This window comes from Colossoma macropomum, unplaced genomic scaffold (assembly GCF_904425465.1).
Source record: "Colossoma macropomum unplaced genomic scaffold, Colossoma_macropomum, whole genome shotgun sequence".
NCBI classification, from domain to species: Eukaryota; Metazoa; Chordata; class Actinopteri; order Characiformes; family Serrasalmidae; genus Colossoma; species Colossoma macropomum.
Genome location: NW_023494800.1, coordinates 2,805,272 through 2,823,443, shown reverse-complemented (window position 1 = coordinate 2,823,443; position 18,172 = coordinate 2,805,272). Strand labels below are relative to the sequence as shown.

At 39.9% G+C, this 18,172-nt stretch overlaps 1 protein-coding gene across 2 annotated transcripts; it reads right to left on the bottom strand.

Annotated features, from left to right (window-relative positions):
* Nucleotides 1–2,939: 2,939 nt before the first annotated feature.
* LOC118819950 (reticulon-3-B-like) lies at nt 2,940–17,643 on the bottom strand. 2 transcript variants are annotated; one of them, XM_036587983.1, is made up of 7 exons: nt 17,472–17,643; nt 12,893–13,103; nt 10,995–11,133; nt 8,121–8,190; nt 7,979–8,025; nt 5,040–5,105; nt 2,940–3,353 (listed from the first exon to the last, which is right to left on the bottom strand). In XM_036587983.1, exons 1-6 carry the CDS (start codon nt 17,545–17,547, stop codon nt 5,043–5,045), a joined length of 606 nt encoding a protein of 201 aa, XP_036443876.1. In that variant the 5' UTR covers nt 17,548–17,643; the 3' UTR covers nt 2,940–3,353; nt 5,040–5,042. The 2 variants fall into 2 exon arrangements, with proteins under 2 accessions (XP_036443876.1, XP_036443875.1); XM_036587982.1 differs by having other exon boundaries at nt 5,047–5,105.
* Between the last annotated feature and the right edge of the window lie 529 nt (nt 17,644–18,172).

The window sequence follows — 18,172 nt, the reverse complement described above, 5'->3', positions numbered from 1 at the left end:
TTATCTATACAGTCCAGATAAAGAGCTTTGAAGAGTCTCAGGTGGACTATGACTTTTACACAGAACCAGACCACTTTTACCGCTTCATTTGGACGGTGGAGGGAAAAGCTGACCTTGCAGAGCGACCACTCCAGAGCCGTACAGGTCACTCTCCGAGTTACTAAACACCAGAGGACACAGGAATTAGTGAGAGGGACATGGTCACTGTGGTTAGACATTTTCTACATTGTCATGGTTTGTCGTAAACAAGCCAAAGAAGGAGCCGGAGAGAAAACAAACACACACACACACGAAAACCAAAGTTCAGAAATGTTCTGCAAATAATCGAGCAAATATTGGCAGAGCTGAAGATAAGACAAGTGGTCCCAAACCGATGTGTCCTAAACCTACTGACCTATTTTCTTTCTATATTATATTGATTTTCAAAATCACTCATACAACGAGCTCAAACTACAAACTACCAGCAGACCCAAAAAGATAGACAGACAGACAGACAGACAGAAAGACAGATTGGCAGATTGACATAGATAGATAGATAGATAGATAGATAGATAGATAGATAGATAGATAGATAGACAGATAGACAGACATAGATAGACAGACAGATAGAGAGACAGACACAGACAGACAGATAGGTAGATAGATAGATAGATAGACAGATAGATAGACAGATAGACAGACATAGATAGATAGACAGATAGAGAGACAGACACAGACAGACAGATAGGTAGATAGATAGATAGATAGATAGATAGATAGATAGATAAACAGACATATAGACAGATAGACAGACAGACAGATAGATAAGACAGAGATAGACAGACAGATAGATAGACAGACAGATAGATGGACAGACAGCCAGATAGACAGACAGACAGATAGATAGATAGACAGACAGACAGCTAGACAGACAGACAGATAGATAGACAGACAGATAGATAGATAGACAGACAGACAGATAGTTATTTGAAACATTTATTTCAAAAATAATTCAGTGGCCAAGACTGATTCAGAGAGTGGTTTGGTGTGAAATGGTTCAGATGTCTTTACAGTGGTGGTGATAGGAACCAGGGGTCGCCATGACTACAACACAAATATAGACATTTTATTTACTATCCAGAACCACCAGTGAACCTACACGAGTTCAGTCAACCTTTCAGATTCAACAACAGGAAAATCTGTGTTTGCTGAGTAAAAGGCAGGCAGATCTTTTGAGCATGCACATAAAAAAGCACACTTCCCAGCATTCCTTGTATTCATGTCAGGGTTCAAATTGTGGACGAGGCCATTGGGGGTTCCACTGATGGAGGATCTGACTATGAGGTGGCCTGTTTGTTACCCCTGCAGTTCATTCTATAGTATAACTAGGTCAGAGTCGTTTAACTGCATCTCTGTATGAATATAAATAATCTTACAACATTGATTGAACAATCCACTTCAGAGGGTCAGCAGAACTAAAGAAGAAAGCCACGAGACACATCGGCAGGTAGGTCTAATAGCCCAACCTACCTTTCCTCAGGTAAGTAATTGACATGTCTTATTTAAGTAATGGAAATCTGATTTGGTGGTCAGTGGGCTTGGTGGGTCCCATAAGAAGTAAAACAAGAGCTGACTTAAGGGGAGTCTGGAGTCCTGAATGATGGGGGGTGAATGAAGCTAAATGGCTAAAAACAAAAATGAAACGTTTCTAAACATTTGTTCAGAAAATGTATTTAATTTTGGAAAATGGAAGAATGTCTTCCGTTTAAAAAATCAAAGAAAAGTAACCCACACGTTTCTGTTTGTCTACAGCAAACCAGTCAGCACTCAGTAGCAGTGATACCTGGTTAACATATCTGCTACTGAGTGCTGATTTTGGTTAGCATTACTGCTACTAAGTGCTGATTGGTTAACATTACTGCTACTGAGTGCTGATTGGTTAGCATTACTGCTACTGAGTGCTGATTGGTTAGCATTACTGCTACTGAGTGCTGATTGGTTAACATAACTGCTACTGAGTGCTGATTGGTTAACATTACTGCTACTGAGTGCTGATTGGTTAACATTACTGCTACTGAGTGCTGATTGGTTAGCATTACTGCTACTGAGTGCTGACTGGTTAGCATTACTGCTACTGAGTGCTGATTGGTTAACATTACTGCTACTATGTTCGTGTGAGCTACGGCAATCATTTTCAATCGCGACTAACGCAGATTGGATTAAGTCCAAGTCTCGAGTCTCTGTGGTGTGAGTCTTCGGGGTTTGAGTCAGAGTCTCAAGTCTCTGAGGTGCGAGGCAGAGTCTCGAGTCTCTGAGGTGCGAGGCAGAGTCTCGAGTCTTTGGGTTGCGTGTCCAAGTCTCGAGTCTCTGGAGTGCGAGTCAGAGTCTCTGGAGTGCGAGGCAGAATCTCTAATGTGTGAGGCCGAGACTCGAGTCTCTGGAGTGCGAGGCCAAGTCTCGAGTCTCTGGAGTGCGAGGCACAATCTCGAATATGCAAGGCTGAGTCTCCAGTCTTTAGGGTGTGAGTTCGAGTCTCGAGTTTATGGAGTGCAAGTCCGAGTTTCGAGTCTCTGGAGTGGGAGGCAGAATCTCTAAAGTGTGAGGCTGAGCCTCGAGTCTTTGAAGTGCGAGTCAGAGTCTTGAGTCTGCAGTTTTGCATCCAAAATGTCTTTGTACGCTCAATGAAGACAAGCTCATGTTTGACGAAGTGATAAAAGTGTTTCGAGTTTCATTTTGTTAAGCATTTTTATGAAGCAACTTAAAGAATTTCACTAATAATTTACCACCAGTTAATTTTTTAAGGTGGCCAAAAACTTTTTGGGAGCCACTATATGGTAGGTATTTCTGATAAAATGGCCAATGTGTGTGGCTACAAGGCAGGTGGTGCTAATGCAGTGTTAAATGCTCTTATCTGCCTTTAATTCCCATTATTAGACAGACTCTCGTCAGAAAGATGTTTGTATTGCATTTATTTGGCATTCAGTTGAATTAGCAAATCACAAAACTCATTTTTCTATAATCTGAAACAAAAGCCTTAAAGAGTTACAGTAATTAGTGCAGTGACCGCCATACTTCAGTACATTTCAGAAAGGCTGGTCATCTAACTCTGCGCCTACGGTAACAGGGCCGATACTGCCACCATCTGGATGGAGTCTGAACATCTAAATAATGGACAGAGCTTTAAAGAGTCATTAGTAAGGGGGGAAAAATAATAAAGGACAGAAAAGATAAATAAAACGAAATATTGGTCATCCTCCACATAAATCAACACAAATTAGGCCTCATGATAGACGGCAAAAACACAAAAGAGAGAAAGACAGAAAGTTCAGTCCGTTTTGCTCCGCTTCACTGCTCCGGGGAGCTTCTCTTGCAGTCTAAGAAAAAGAAGCACAGAAAAAGGAAGGTTAAAGCGACAGTTCACCTAAATATCTAACTTATATAACTCTATAACAGAACCACCGTTCAACAATTAGCACGGTGCTAACTGTGTGCCTAAACCATCACCCACCCGCCTCAAACTGTGTGGAGCTGTTAAATAATCTCTAATAGACTTGATTATGTGGTGACAAAGTTCTTAGCTACATTAATGCACTTCGTTCCATGTTTGCACATAAAAGTGTGTCATATAGGGTCAGAAACCACATCAAGTCTATGCACCAATCAGCCCTCAGCAGCAGTTATGTTAACCAGTCGGCGCTCAATAGCAGTAATGCCGACCAATCAGCACTCAGTAGCAGTAATGCCGACCAATCAGCACTCAATAGAAGAAATGCTAACCAATCAGCACTCAGCAGCAGTAATGTTAACCAGTCAGCACACAGTAGCAGTAATGCCGACCAATCGGCACTCAGTAGCAGAAATGCTAACCAATCAGCACTCAGCAGCAGTAATGTTAACCAATCAGCACTCCGCAGCAGTAATGCTGACCAATCAGCACTCAGCAGCAGTAATGCTAACCAATCTGCACTCAGCAGCAGTAATGCTAACCAATCAGCACTCAGCAGCAGTAATGCTAACAAATCAGCCCTCAGCAGCAGTAATGCTAACCAATCAGCACTCATTAGCAGTAATGCCGACCAATCAGCACTCAGTAGCAGTAATGCTAACCAATCAGCCCTCAGCAGCAGTAATGCTAACTAATCAGCACTCACTAGCAGTAATGTTAACCAATCAGCCCTCAGCAGCAGTAATGCTAACCAATCAGCACTCATTAGCAATAATGCCGACCAATCAGCACTCAGTAGCAGTAATGCCGACCAATCAGCACTCAGCAGCAGTAATGTTAACCAGTCAGCACTCAGTAGCAGTAATGCTAACCAATCAGTACTCATTAGTAGTAATGCTAACCAGTCAGCACTCAGTAGCAGTAATGGTAACCAATCAGCACTCATCAGCAGTAATGCTAACCAATCAGCACTCATCAGCAGTAATGCTAACCAATCAGCACTCAGTAGCTGGCCACTTAAACTGGTGCTGCTAGTCATTGAATCATACCTAGGGTAGCGATTTATGTACAACTGCAAGTTAGCTATAGCATCACATGTGCAGTTACCTGCACAGTTTACAATGATTATCAATTTTTTTTTGGGGGGGGAAATATCAGATATAAATACAATACAATACCATATCTTAGTAACCACCTAGCAACCACTTGGAACACTACAGCAACCACCTAGCAACACACTAGCAACAACCACAGATACCATATCAACCACCTAGCAACACCTTAGTAAGCTTTTGGATCACCATATCAACTGTCTAGCAATCACCAAGGATACCATAGCATCCACTTACCGACATCCTAGCAACCACCTGGGATACCATAGCAACCAACCTAGCAACCACCAAGCAACACCAAAGAAACTAACTAGCAACCGCTTGCAAACCCCTAGCAACCACCAGAAATACTGTAGCACCTGACAACACTGTAGCAATACTGGGGAAATGCTTAAGCCGCACAATCGCCCTGTAGAGTACTTAATGAATCTGTGTTAAGAAGATTCTACATAAAAGAAGTTTATAAATCCATCTGTTACTTAAACAAAGATTTTGAATTTGACCTCCTACTTTTCCAGTTTCTCCTCCAGCTGAGTCCTCACGAGCTCCACGTAGCGATCAATCTGGGTCTGAAGACGGAAAAAAGAACACAAACACCAGATGACACAGTCCATTATGACCGCTGTTACCATCCAATACCAGGTTTATTACCAATCAGTCCATCATTAAATTAAATCAGGCACTGCGGATGGAACTGAACAAATCCATGCAATGGAGCAGCGAGAACCAGGAACCAAACCTGCATTCTTCTAACCTGCATACAGGATCAGGCATAACATTATCACCACCTCCTTGTTTCTACGCTCATTGTCCATTTTATCAGCTCCACTTACTATATAGGTGCACTTTGTAGTTCTACAGTTACAGACTGTAGTCCATCTGTTTCTCTGATACTTTGTTAGCCCCCTTTTACCCTGTTCTTCAGTGGTCAGGACCCCCATGGACCCTCACAGAGCAGGTACTATTTGGGTGGTAGTGCTGCTGGAGTTTTTAAACACCTCAGTGTCACTGCTGGACTGAAAATAGTCCACCAACCAAAAATATCCAGCCAACTGTGTCCTGTGGGCAGCGTCCTGTGACCACTGATGCAGGACTAGAGGATGACCAACACAAACTGTGCAGCAGCAGATGAGCTATCGGCTCTGACTTTACATCTACAAGGTGGACTGACAAGGTAGGAGTGTCTAATAGAGTGGACAGTGAGTGGACACACTGTTTAAAAACTCCAGCAGCACTGCTGTGTCTGATCCACTCAGACCAGCACAACACACACTAACACACCACCACGTCAGTGTTACTGCAGCACTGTGAATGACCCACCACCCAAATAGTACCTGCTCTGTGAGGGTCCATGGGGGTCCTGACCACTGAAGAACAGGGTAAAAGGGGGCTAACAAAGTATCAGAGAAACAGATGGACTACAGTCTGTAACTGTAGAACTACAGAGTGCACCTATATAGTAAGTGGAGCTGATAAAATGGACAATGAGCGTAGAAACAAGGAGGTGGTCAGAATGTTATGCCTGACCGGTGTACTCATTACTGAAAACAACACATTCTGACTGCTCTGTTTATGTTTATTTGTGTTTATTCTAACTAGTTATGCATAAGTGGGATTGAACAAGATCGAAACTGGCAATTTTTGGCAGACCGATGTTATAATTTTATGATGTAAATAAGTAAGACTAAGAGCAATAATGCTGTATTTGAAAGTGTGCACAAGAATAAATAATTTTATTTGGGTCATTTGGATGGGAAACCATGTCACAAAGGTTGCAGAGCTTAAAAAGACGCTTAAACTTTTCGGCACAGCTCCAAAAGTCAGTCTGTTCATTTACACAGTTAAAGATTAAATAACACTTTTCCCTTATGATTCTCTGATATTTCTTTTTTTATCCTGTTTAATAGTCGCTCTGCATCGGTAAAACAGCTCATCACAAAGGCAGTTTGAGAAACCATTTTTAATATAAAGCAATATTTTAAGAGGTTTAACTCAGGAATTTGTATAACAGATTCATATTTACTTTTATATCATTAAAGTTATGTCATATTTAAAAATATGTAATTTATTTAAAAAAAATAATTTGTCATGGAGATTTTGGTCTCTGGTGTTATCAGGACTCTTATTGTACATTTTAACACAGTATGTTCAGCTCTATTAATACAAAATCTATCAATACAACACAATACAATATCTTAGGAACCACCTAGCAACCACTTGGAACACTACAGCAACCACCTAGCAACACACTAGCAACGACCACAGATACCAAAAACAACCTCCTAGCAACACCTTAATACGCTTTTGGATCACCACAGCAACTGCCTAGCAATCACCAAGGATACCAAAGCATCTACTAACCAACACCCTAGCAACCACCTGGGATACCATAGCAACCAACCTTTAAGAGGTTTAACTTAGGAATTTGTATAAAACAGATTCATGTTTACTTTTTATATCATTAAAGTTATACTATACTACACTACAAATTCATTTGTCTCAGAGATTTTGGTCACTGGTGTTTTCAGGACTCTTATTCTACATTTTATCACAGTATTTTCAGCTCTATTAAACTGCTTCTCTGGGTCGAGGCTCATCAGAGAGGAAGCGTCTCAAGGCCTGAGAAGGCGAGTCACACTCGCTCAATATATTTCATTAATTTATTAATAATTTTGTTTATCAGGCAGCTCAGAACTTCTATGTGTCACTGGTGTTTTGTGCTTTAATGGCTGGATAATTCAAATTGAGTCAAAATAAAGCCATAAATATCATTTTTATTACTGATTTTAATTAGTTGCACAAGGTCACCTGACAACCAATGAGTCAGCCAGTTTACAGAATCCTCAGTTTTAACCAGAATGTCACTGGAGTCACCGTCACTGGTGTTACACCATATTCATACAACATCAGTGACTAAAATATGTCTGGAGTTAAGCTCCTTTTTTGCATATATGATAATAGGAGATGTTAATGGACATATTAACATTTATTTAGTTTTGGGATGAAAGAAACTGATTATTTAAAAATGTATCCACCTGAACTCCAAATGGAGAACGACCCGTTTATATTTTGAGTGGGAAACGTGTCAGTGAGATTTATGTGTGAAAAAATAAAGAAAACAAATCAGCCGTCAGCAAATCTGGCTGTAAACAAACCTCAATCCGAATCAGCCATAAACTATCTGGACCACTGCACTCCTGATTCTAACGTTATTCAGAGTTTCAAGTGGTGAAAAGTGATCAGTGCTGAGATAAATAGGTTTAAACAATTCAACAGCGACCTGTGGCGACGTCACCTGATCTATCCGATTATTACTATAAGAAGCCATACGAGGTGTGCTGAGGCTGATTTATAGATCTGTGTATCTTTGAACAGACAGACAGACAGACAGACGGACAGACGGACGGACAGACGGACGGACAGACAGACAGGCCATTCTCACCTTGTTCTTCTCGTACACCAGAGGAGTGCAGAAGAAAACAATGTCAGCTGCCAAAGAGAACAACAACAAACTGTAGTTTATTGTCCTCTCGGTTGTTTGATTTCTGATTTCGTTATAAAACAGTCTGAGTTTAATTTCTTACCCAGTATTAGAAGAGTAACTCCGTTAAATACGGCACCCACGTACGTCAGAACCCACATCAGACCTGCAAGCTGAAGCACACAGTCAGACTTTCTCTTAAACTTTAGCTCACTTCATTATCATAGTGCAGCACGTTACATTGTATTTTTATGGTAGTGCTGCCACCATCAGGTGAAAGAAAAAACTGTAATATACTGGCTGGTGGGCCACTTATAACACACTCTAACACAGAAGCCAAGGGCCACATTTGGCCCTGGGGCCGGACTTTGGACACTGCATTAAATACAAGAAATAAACAGTAATCGTGCATCACAATTTTCAGAAACGCGTTCCCTGATTTTATTTTCACTTCAACAAACTCAGCCAGGTGCGCCCAGACATCTGCCTTTACGTCTGTGTATCATGCACAAAACACGTATATTTTCCTTTTTAAAGTTTGGCAACATGTAGGAATGAAATAAATGAGGCAGAAAGACGGCAGAGCTACATTTAGAAAAGGTAGAATTACCTGTACGCGGTTTATACGGTTACAGTACACCAGTGGTGGACGAAGTACACAATCATGTACTTGAGTTAAAGTAGAGATACCCAAGGTAAAATATTACTCCAGTAAAAGTAGAAGTTCCTCCCTTTAGACCTCCACTTGAGTAAAAGTACAAAAGTATTTGCCTTCAAATGTACTTAAGTATCGAAAGTAAAAGTACTAAAAGATTAATTATGACTCTAATTAATCAACTCATTTGGGTGAAAATACTCCAGTGTCACTCTTGTAATACCAGTATTTTAACAGAATGTCATTAATTAGTGACGCTGATGTTTATTAAAATTATCATAAGCACAAAACACTGAAGGCAAACAGTTTCCATCAGGTAGAACTGAGTGGCTCTGAAATCACTTTTTACAAACAAGCAAAGTTTCAGTTTAAGATTTATTTGAACTTAGTTTAATAAAAGCTTTAAACTCAGGTTCACAAATGAGTTTCCTTTACTAAACTGCATCTGTAGGTCTCTGTTCATAAACACAAACTAGCCTAAACTAATTTACTATAAAATGAAATGTGTTTGTATAAATTCAGATAAAAGACCCGTCAGTCACAACTGCATATGAGTACATATTTCTATATTGTGGTCTATTTACACAAAGTTAGGTTAGTTCATCATTTATGTTGAATAGACTCTCCCAGAATTTTACGCTGCTGCACTGATGTTGAACCGTGTGCTGCACTGGGTCGGTATGACCAACAGGTCAAAACAAGCTCAAAACAAAGTGACCGCTGTGCCCTGATTGGTGTTGCTTTGCGCTTCTTTCGTTTTGACATGTTACGTTTTTATACACACAGAAACCAAAAGGACCGACAGATTTCTCATAATGTAGCGGAGTAAAAAGTGAGATATTTGTCTTTGAAATGTAGTGGAGTGAAAGTAAAAAGTCGCCCAAAATGGAAAAACTTCAGTAAAGTACAGATAAATTAAAAAACTACTTAAGTACAGTAACGAACTACATTTACTTCATTACTGTCCACCACTGCAGTACACTGGCTGTTGATGTTTTCCGGCTCTGTATTTGGCCTAATTTGTCCTTTTTATGATGGATACAGTTGATCTGTACTCAGTCACCACATCAAAAAAAGAGTATCACGACGGAGTTTATCATAATAACGATTAATACAGTCAAATGCAAACGTTTACACACTAGTCTTGTTTTTTTTTACGTGATAATAAGTTTACACGTCCTCTACAGAGAACACACTTCAATACTGAATTTTGCCTGAAAGTTTTAGTGCAGAGTTTCTGTTCGCTTACTAGATTTATATTTACATGTTGGAAAAAAACCCAATAAAACACCAATAGAGTCTGGCTGCAGACGTGCACTCTCAGACATGGCCAGAGAGTTACATTTAATGTACCTCCCTAAAAAAGTCACAGAACCCATTAAAAGTGTCTGTTGGTTCCTGGTGGTTTTCAGTAGTCGCTAATGGTATCCTGTGTTTTCCTGATGGGTTGATCTCACAGTGTAAAGGATTCAAATCATTTCATCAGGTGTTCTGGGACTGATTCCAGATACATTTGTTCGTTTCCTAACGGTCTCCAATGGCAACCATCAAGCCAATTCGCGTTAGGAAGCAAAACCATCAGGTTTTATTCCCAGCGGTTCTAATCGTCTTCAGCAGTAGCCTGGTTTTTTGCGAATAAACCCGACATTCTTGTCTTATTGTCGTCATAGGTTTAATTCTGAACGTTTCCATATTTAATTACCTTATTATCAGTATGGCAACATTAATATATCGCTGTTGTCGGAAGAAAACCTTGTTTCTCCAGTTTTGCCGTTTTTCAGTTTTTGACATAATTTGAAAATGCGTATTGCTCTTTACGTTGTGTGTAAATTTCATGATGAATGGACCAAAAGAAACGGCCCAAAATGACTTGGCAAAATGTCTGGTTCCATTGACTTACATTGGAAGTAAAGAAGGTTTTTTCCTTCTCTTGTAAAGTTACCATTTTGGAGATTTTCTTGCCCAGCAGTTTGTGGTTCGCCGTTTTTCCTCATAAAACCGACAAAAGACTGTCATGGCAGAGCGCCTGACGTCATTAATAGGCTGGCGGTGCATGTCAGGCTGAGAGTGCCTGTCTACAGTCAGACCCTTCTCAACAAAACATAAACTGTGCCATAACCTGTTTTATTTTTTCCAGTAAGTTAAAAAAGGCAAATAAACACTAATTGTGTATTAAAGTGCGCAGGTGTCTCTGTAGAGGACGTGTTCACTTACTTTCACTTAGAAAATCAACAACAACATGGAATTTCACCATGGGCGCCCAAACTTTTTCACACGGCTGTGTACGTATATGGTCATACTGCTCGCTATAAAACTCTTCACCTTCAGCGAATCCACCACATCCTCCACCAGCAGCAGGCGCCGGATCTGGATCAGAGCTCGGTTCAGGTTCAGCAGGATGATGTCCGTGTACCTGTGGGCCGTTTCTGGAGTGATGCTGATGTTCCTCTCCAGAAGAACCCTGCAGATACAGAACCTTCACTCAGATACAGGCATCCTCCAGTGAAGTCTAACACTTGACAAGACCTTATAAAATGTTACACTGAATTAATAAATTTAAAATGTATTAAACGTGTGAAATGTCAAGAGTTTCAAAATAAAAAAAAAAGGAAAAAGAAATTAAATGAAACTTTTCTGAATGCAAAACATGGGATGAAACACCATATCATTGGTTTTCATGGTAATATGTTTTAATGTTCGCAGTTCCTTCCGCCAAATTATAGTTCCTTAACGAGCAGCTTGTTGCTACATCAGAGTAACGAGCTCCGCCCACTCGCTGCACAGCCGGCAGTTCGTTCTCCAGCTCCTTACACTAAATTCCCAAACTGTCATCACCACTGAGCAGCTTTTCAGTCGGCAGCTGAGACAGAAGAACAGCTGAACAACCTGGAATCAGCCAGAAATGAACCCAACACCATTCGCCAAACTAAATGGGCTGTAAGATGCTTTACAGACTGGCTGGAACAAAACAACATTAATACTGATCTGGCAAAAACTTACTAAACTGAGCTGAACTTGATATTGCGGCAGTTTTATGGCTCAGTCTGATTTGGTCAGACTCTGAAGATCAGACTACACGTTTGGCGAATGGTGTTGGGTTCATTTCTGGCTGATTCCAGGTTGTTTAGCTGTTCTTCTGTCACAGCTGCCAACTGAAAAGCTGCTCAGTGGTGATGACAGTTTGGGAATTTAGTGTAAGGAGCTGGAGAACGAACTGCCGGCTGTGCAGCGAGTGGGCGGAGCTCGTTACTCTGACGTAGCAACAAGCTGCTCGTTAAGGAACTATAATTTGGTGAAGGAACTGCGAACATTAAAACATATTAAACGCCACGTTCACGGCCCAGTTTATTAATTTATTACTTTATTTATTTAACTGTTGTGTAAAAACGACAGAACACTCGAGGAGTGTGTTATCGCCAATAACATCACTCCCTCTCGTGTTCTATTGCTTAAATATACATACATGCACACACACATGGTGCATGGTGACATCATCAAAAAACAGTAAACAGGAAAAAAGTTATTACATTTGATGCAAGATTATGGGGGAAAAATGTTATAAAAATTATATAATGAATATGAGCAGGAATATAAAGATATGAAGTAAAAAGGTCAGAATAGATTTTCAGACAAACTTTTAACTTGTAAAACGTCATTTCAGACAAATAAGTGTTCCTATGTTGTTTATTATTATTATTATTACTATTATTATTATTATCCCTGTTTACCTACATTTCTGAATTCTCAGACAAATTTTCTTCTATCAGTAATCTTAAAAAGAAAAAGGCTTCAAATTTGAATTTAATTTTAGAACATAAATTTGGTTATTAAAATACTTTAAAAAAATACAGACTTTAATTATCGCCTATGGCATAAAAAAATGTTTGTTCTCTCACTGAGCAGCCCTCGCATAATTTCTCCCTAGGGCTGCATATCGATCAAAAGATTTCAGTCCTCATTCTGACTTTGACACAATCTTATTTTAGTACCTTCTTTAAATGCCGAGGTGGTGAAGGCTGTGTAGTGGGGCTGCCTACACAGGAACGCTTTTTGACTGAGGCACAAAACAGGACAGTAAAAATACGAGACCCGTGTGGGTCCGTTAATAAGGTGCTGATATAAGATGATTCATTTTCGGTACCTGACCCCGTCTCTGACCCTGTGTGACCTCCTTTCACTAACCCTGATGAATCCTATCTGAACTCTTTATGAACACGTACTTGAAGGGATGTCCCTCGTCTGATTTCTGCACGGCCTGGATGACGGACTTGTAGACCCTGAAGGTGATGGTGACGCACAGCATGGCCAGCAGGAGGTACGACAGGACGCTGATGAGGCTGAAGGTGGCCAGAGAGATCAGCACCAGCAGAGACCCGCCGAACACCAGCGCTGACCTCCTCACATCACGCCAGTACACCAACTCCTCCACCGCTGAGAGAGAGAGCGAGAGAGAGAGAGAGAGAGAGAGAGAGAGAGAGAGAGAGAGAGAGAGAGAGAGAGAGAGAGCAAGAGAAAGAGAGAGAAAGAGAGAGAGCGAGAGAGAAAGAGAGATAGATAGATACATAGATAGATAAAGAGAGAGACAGAGAGAGAGAGAGAGATAGATAGATAGATAGATAGATAGAGAGAGAGAGAGAGAGAGAGAGAGATAGAAAGATAGATAGAGAGACAGAGAGGGAGATAGATAGATAGATAGATAGATAGAGAGACAGAGAGAGAGAGAGACAGAGAGAGAGAGAGAGAGATAGATAGATACATAGATAGATAGATAAAGAGAGATAGAGAGAGAGAGAGAGAGAGAGAGACAGAGAGATAGATAGATACATAGATCGATAGATAAAGAGAGATAGAGAGAGAGACAGAGAGAGAGAGAGATAGATAGATACATAGATTGATAGATAAAGAGAGAGAGAGAGAGAGAGAGAGAGAGAGAGAGATAGATAGATAAAGAGAGAGAGAGAGAGAGAGAGATAGAGAGAGATAAAAAGATAGAGAGACAGAGAGGGAGACAGATAGATAGATAGATAGATAGATAGATAGATAGATAGAGAGAGAGACAGAGAGAGAGAGAGATATAGGAGAGGGAGGTATATAGAGAGAAAGATAGAGAGGGAATGGGAGACATAAAGACGGAGGGAGGGAGGGAGAGCGAGAGAGAGAGAGAGAGAGAGAGAGAGAGATGGGGATATTACATTACCACTGCAAAACATTATCTTAGCTACAAAAATGACCTAAGGGGAACTCCACCAATTTGTCAAAATTCCAGCATAATTAAACAGTTCAGATGTAATCAGAGTGGTTTGGTGTGAAACGCTCTGTTGTAGATAAATGTACTGAGTCAGAACTGTTCACAGTGGTGGTGATAGGAACCAGACGTCCACCTCTAAAAGCTCCTCACAGAAAGTTCCTACATGAAATGGTTATGAATTCACTGCCTGATGACTGAGACACTGTTTGTATGATAAAGCTTTGGCCTAAAACATTTTTTTTTTTAACCCAAAATCCTCCTCAAAGACAATTTTTTTCATCCCATATAAACTCAGAAGACTCGTGTAGGTTCACTGGTGGTTCTGGATAGTAAATAAAATGTCTATATTTGTGTTGTAGTCATGGCGACCCCTGGTTCCTATCACCACCACTGTAAAGACATCTGAACCATTTCACACCAAACCCCTCTGAATCAGTCTGTTTACATCTCACACACTGAATTATGTGGAAATTATAAAACAATCAGTGAAATTAACCCTTAAATCTAGTCAACATACCTAATGTGTCTCACTGTGAGAGATGTGGGATTTTCTACATTTTAAAGGGGCATTCCAGCCTATGATCACGTTTTGTAGCATTCTTTAGATGATATCATTCTTTAGAAGATATCAAATTTCTGTTAGGATTTACATGTCAAACAATGGCATATCTGAGCAGCCCAGGGTCTCCTGAAAATAACAACATATGGCCTGTGTGACTGTCACACGTAAATACTTTATCATTGCAATTGACCCAAAAAATCCCCCAAAAAATCCCCAAAATTCTAGGGTTCTAATTAAGAACAACACAGTATCTAAACGCTGCTTCTCCATGTTTAGGCATCACCTTCAGCAGGACTAACTGACCAGTTCCTACAGACTCCTGCTTTCCTGTGTCATTCCTGCCTATATGAACAATGACTTGCTTCACTATTGTGTATTCGGCCAGTAATGTAGGAAGCTGCTTTGGCCACAGACCGGGGCCCAGTGGCTCTACCAGGGCGCTCTGACCGGCTGACACTTCTGGTTCTTTCTGCCCTGTGGTCACTCGCTGAGGCCTTGCAGTGGGTCAAATCTGTTCTGCAAGTGGAGTGACTGGGACCGATACTCTACTCTGGCTTTGTGCCATGGTTTCTATAGCATTAGCATTAGCATTAGTATGTCACAATACTCTTTACTAATCATATTGTTTCTGTGGGCAGAACTTAAACAACATTGAACTGCTGCATGTCTCCTCATAAAGACAGCAGGCTGATTAAAAGCCTTTGGTTGTTTTTGATGGCAGTTTTAAGCGTTTCAGGCAAGACGTATTGGGTAGTGAAGATACCTTTAAGATAGATGACAGGAACAATCAGTTCACAGAGCTTTAGACGCTGACCAACTGCCCAATCAATTCTGATTAATCTGATCAAATAAATCCAAATCAAATCACGTTTATTGTCACATCACATTTACACAGGTGCAAAGTGAGTGAAAAAAGGTGTGTTGGCCCCTTATTGAATTTAAATACAAACATACATATACATACATACACACACACACACACACACACACACACACACACACATATATATATATATATCTCCAAAATGGTAACTTTACAGGAGGAGGAAAAAACCTACTTTACTTTCAATGTAAGTCAATGGAAGCAGAGTTTTTTCCAAGCCATTTTTGGCCGTTTCTTTTGGTCCATTCTTCATGATATTTACACACAATGTAAAGGACAACCAACATTTTCAAATTATGTCAAAAACTGAAAAACAACAAAAATGGAGATAAAACGTTTTCTTCTGGCAACAGCGACAACAGTTTATATCATATTCAGTGACTGAACACAGTATAAAGGTATTACAGGACGTGTGTATGAGCTGGAATACGCTTTCAGGATTATCTGAAGGATTTTAGTGGGCCACGTTTCTGCTAGAAGGAAAGTCATGTGCAAGAGCTTAAACTCCAACCTCAAATACCAACAAACAGCCTGGAAAACTCAGCCAGCTCCATCCAGCTCACCTCACCCTGAATCCCGACACTGCGCTGCGTTTACTGAGAAACTGAGTGAGAAACAACAGAGAAATCAGAGAAAATCACACAGTCTGCAGGGTTTTATATGTTGACTCTGCTATATTTAGTATTTATGTGCAGCACTGCAGATACAGCAGCTTAGTGTTAAAGGGGAACTCCACCAATCTTTCAAAATTTCTGCACAATTCAGCAACTGTGATTTCTTTACAGTGGTGGTGATAGGAACCAGGGTTCACCATGGCTACAACACAAATATAGACATTTTATTTACTATCCAGAACCACCAGTGAACCTACACGAGTCTTCTGAGTTTGGAATGGAATGTTGATGATGGAAAATAGTGGAAAATCTGAAATAATAAGTTTTCTTTGGGGACTATTTTGCCTGCATGTACCACTCCACCATTAAATGATTTAAAAATGTATGTTTAAGTTCAAAATCATCTCAAAACTATCCTAAAACAGTGTCTCAGTCATCAGGCAGTGAATTCATAACCATTTCATGTAGTAACTTTCTGTGAGGGAGCTTTTAGAGGTGGACGTCTGGTTCCTATCACCACCACTGTGAACAATTCTGACTTGGTAAGTTTCTCTAGAACAGAGCGTTTCACACCAAACCACTCTGAACGACTCTGTTTACATCTTAACCATTTAGTTATGCAGTTAGGCAATGAATTTTGAAAAATTGGTGGAGTTCCCCTTCAGTTGGATTTCAAGGGAAGCTTGCAGAAAAGAGGGCTGAGGGTTTTTTTTTAGCAAAGCATTAGCAACTGATTAAGCAGCATCTATGATAATGACATGAGGATATTCTAATGATTTGTTTAAAATGTTTTTTTTTTAAATAAATAATTTATTTTTGATACATAATTTGAGTTACTTTTAAAGTGACCTCATCAGTCAACATCACTGTACGATTAAAAACAAAGCTAAACTGTCTTTTTGTCCTCTGTGATCTTGAGGACATTAGGACCCTGTTGAACGTGTGACTCTGGATATCTCACAGAGGACACATTCACTAAAAAACCCACTAAAAAAAAATTCATAACCCATAATGATTATAATGGATGGCTTGTGAAAAATTGACATTTCAAACATGAAATAATACATGGATTCACATATTAAAGCAAAAATAACACCATTTTTGAAGTTTTGATGCAAATATTTCAAGGTGAGGTTTACTTACAGGGAGCTGGGACAACCAAAAATGCTGTTTTCTAATTGCTGTAGAGGTTTTATTAATATTATTTACCTGCAATATGCACAGACAGTTGTGAGGGACACTTCATCTGATCTAAAATGCCTTTATCTCTGATTTACATACATATTTGTAAATAATATCTGAGAGGCACAAATGGATCCCCAACCGTGGAATCACCCACTAACTTTTCCGTTTCACCTTAAATGCTGCACAATTTAAGGTGGAACGGAAAATTCGAAGTAAAAACCCAGGGAAAAGGAGGCCAACTTCTTCTTCGTCCCACAAACAATGTGTGTCTGATCTCTCAGTGCCATAGAGAGGCCTCTGAACTGACCTGAGAGCGCGGAGTTGTGCAGGTCATTGTTGGAGCTCTGCTCTGTAGTCTGTGCTGTGCTGTTCTGCTCCTCCATCTCTGCGGGCCGAACCGTGTCCGTCTCTCTGAGCGCTGTGGCTGAAGGCTCGTGCGGTCTGATCGCACCCAATGATGGGTGGTGCTCCGGGGTCACGTTCCCGTCTGACCCAGTAACTGAACAAAACCAAACGATTCGGAAAATGATTCACTGATTCGAGACGCTCGAATCGGCGCACATTGGCGACACCTGCTGGTCGAATACGGGTAAACGCACAGTGAAAACCCACAACGCAACGATGACAACAATATTCGCTTATTTTAGCCTGAAATGTCATGAAATAAACGAAGATCATTTTAGATTATGTAATGTTTTCATGTATAGGTACCCATTAACGAGTACACTGGCTCTTCAAGGGTTCTTTAGTAAAGGGAATGGTTCTATATATATTATAACAACATCAATTCCATAACATTATAAGTAACAGCAACAACAATAATAATGAATAAATCAAACTAATAACTAAAGATAATAACTAAAATAATGGGTTTTAACTTTTTGGACACATAACGACAACAACAACAAAAAAACAAATAATAATAATAATAATAATAATAATAATAATAATAATAATAATAATAATAACAAATAATAATAATAATAATAATACTTTTTTTTCTTGGGA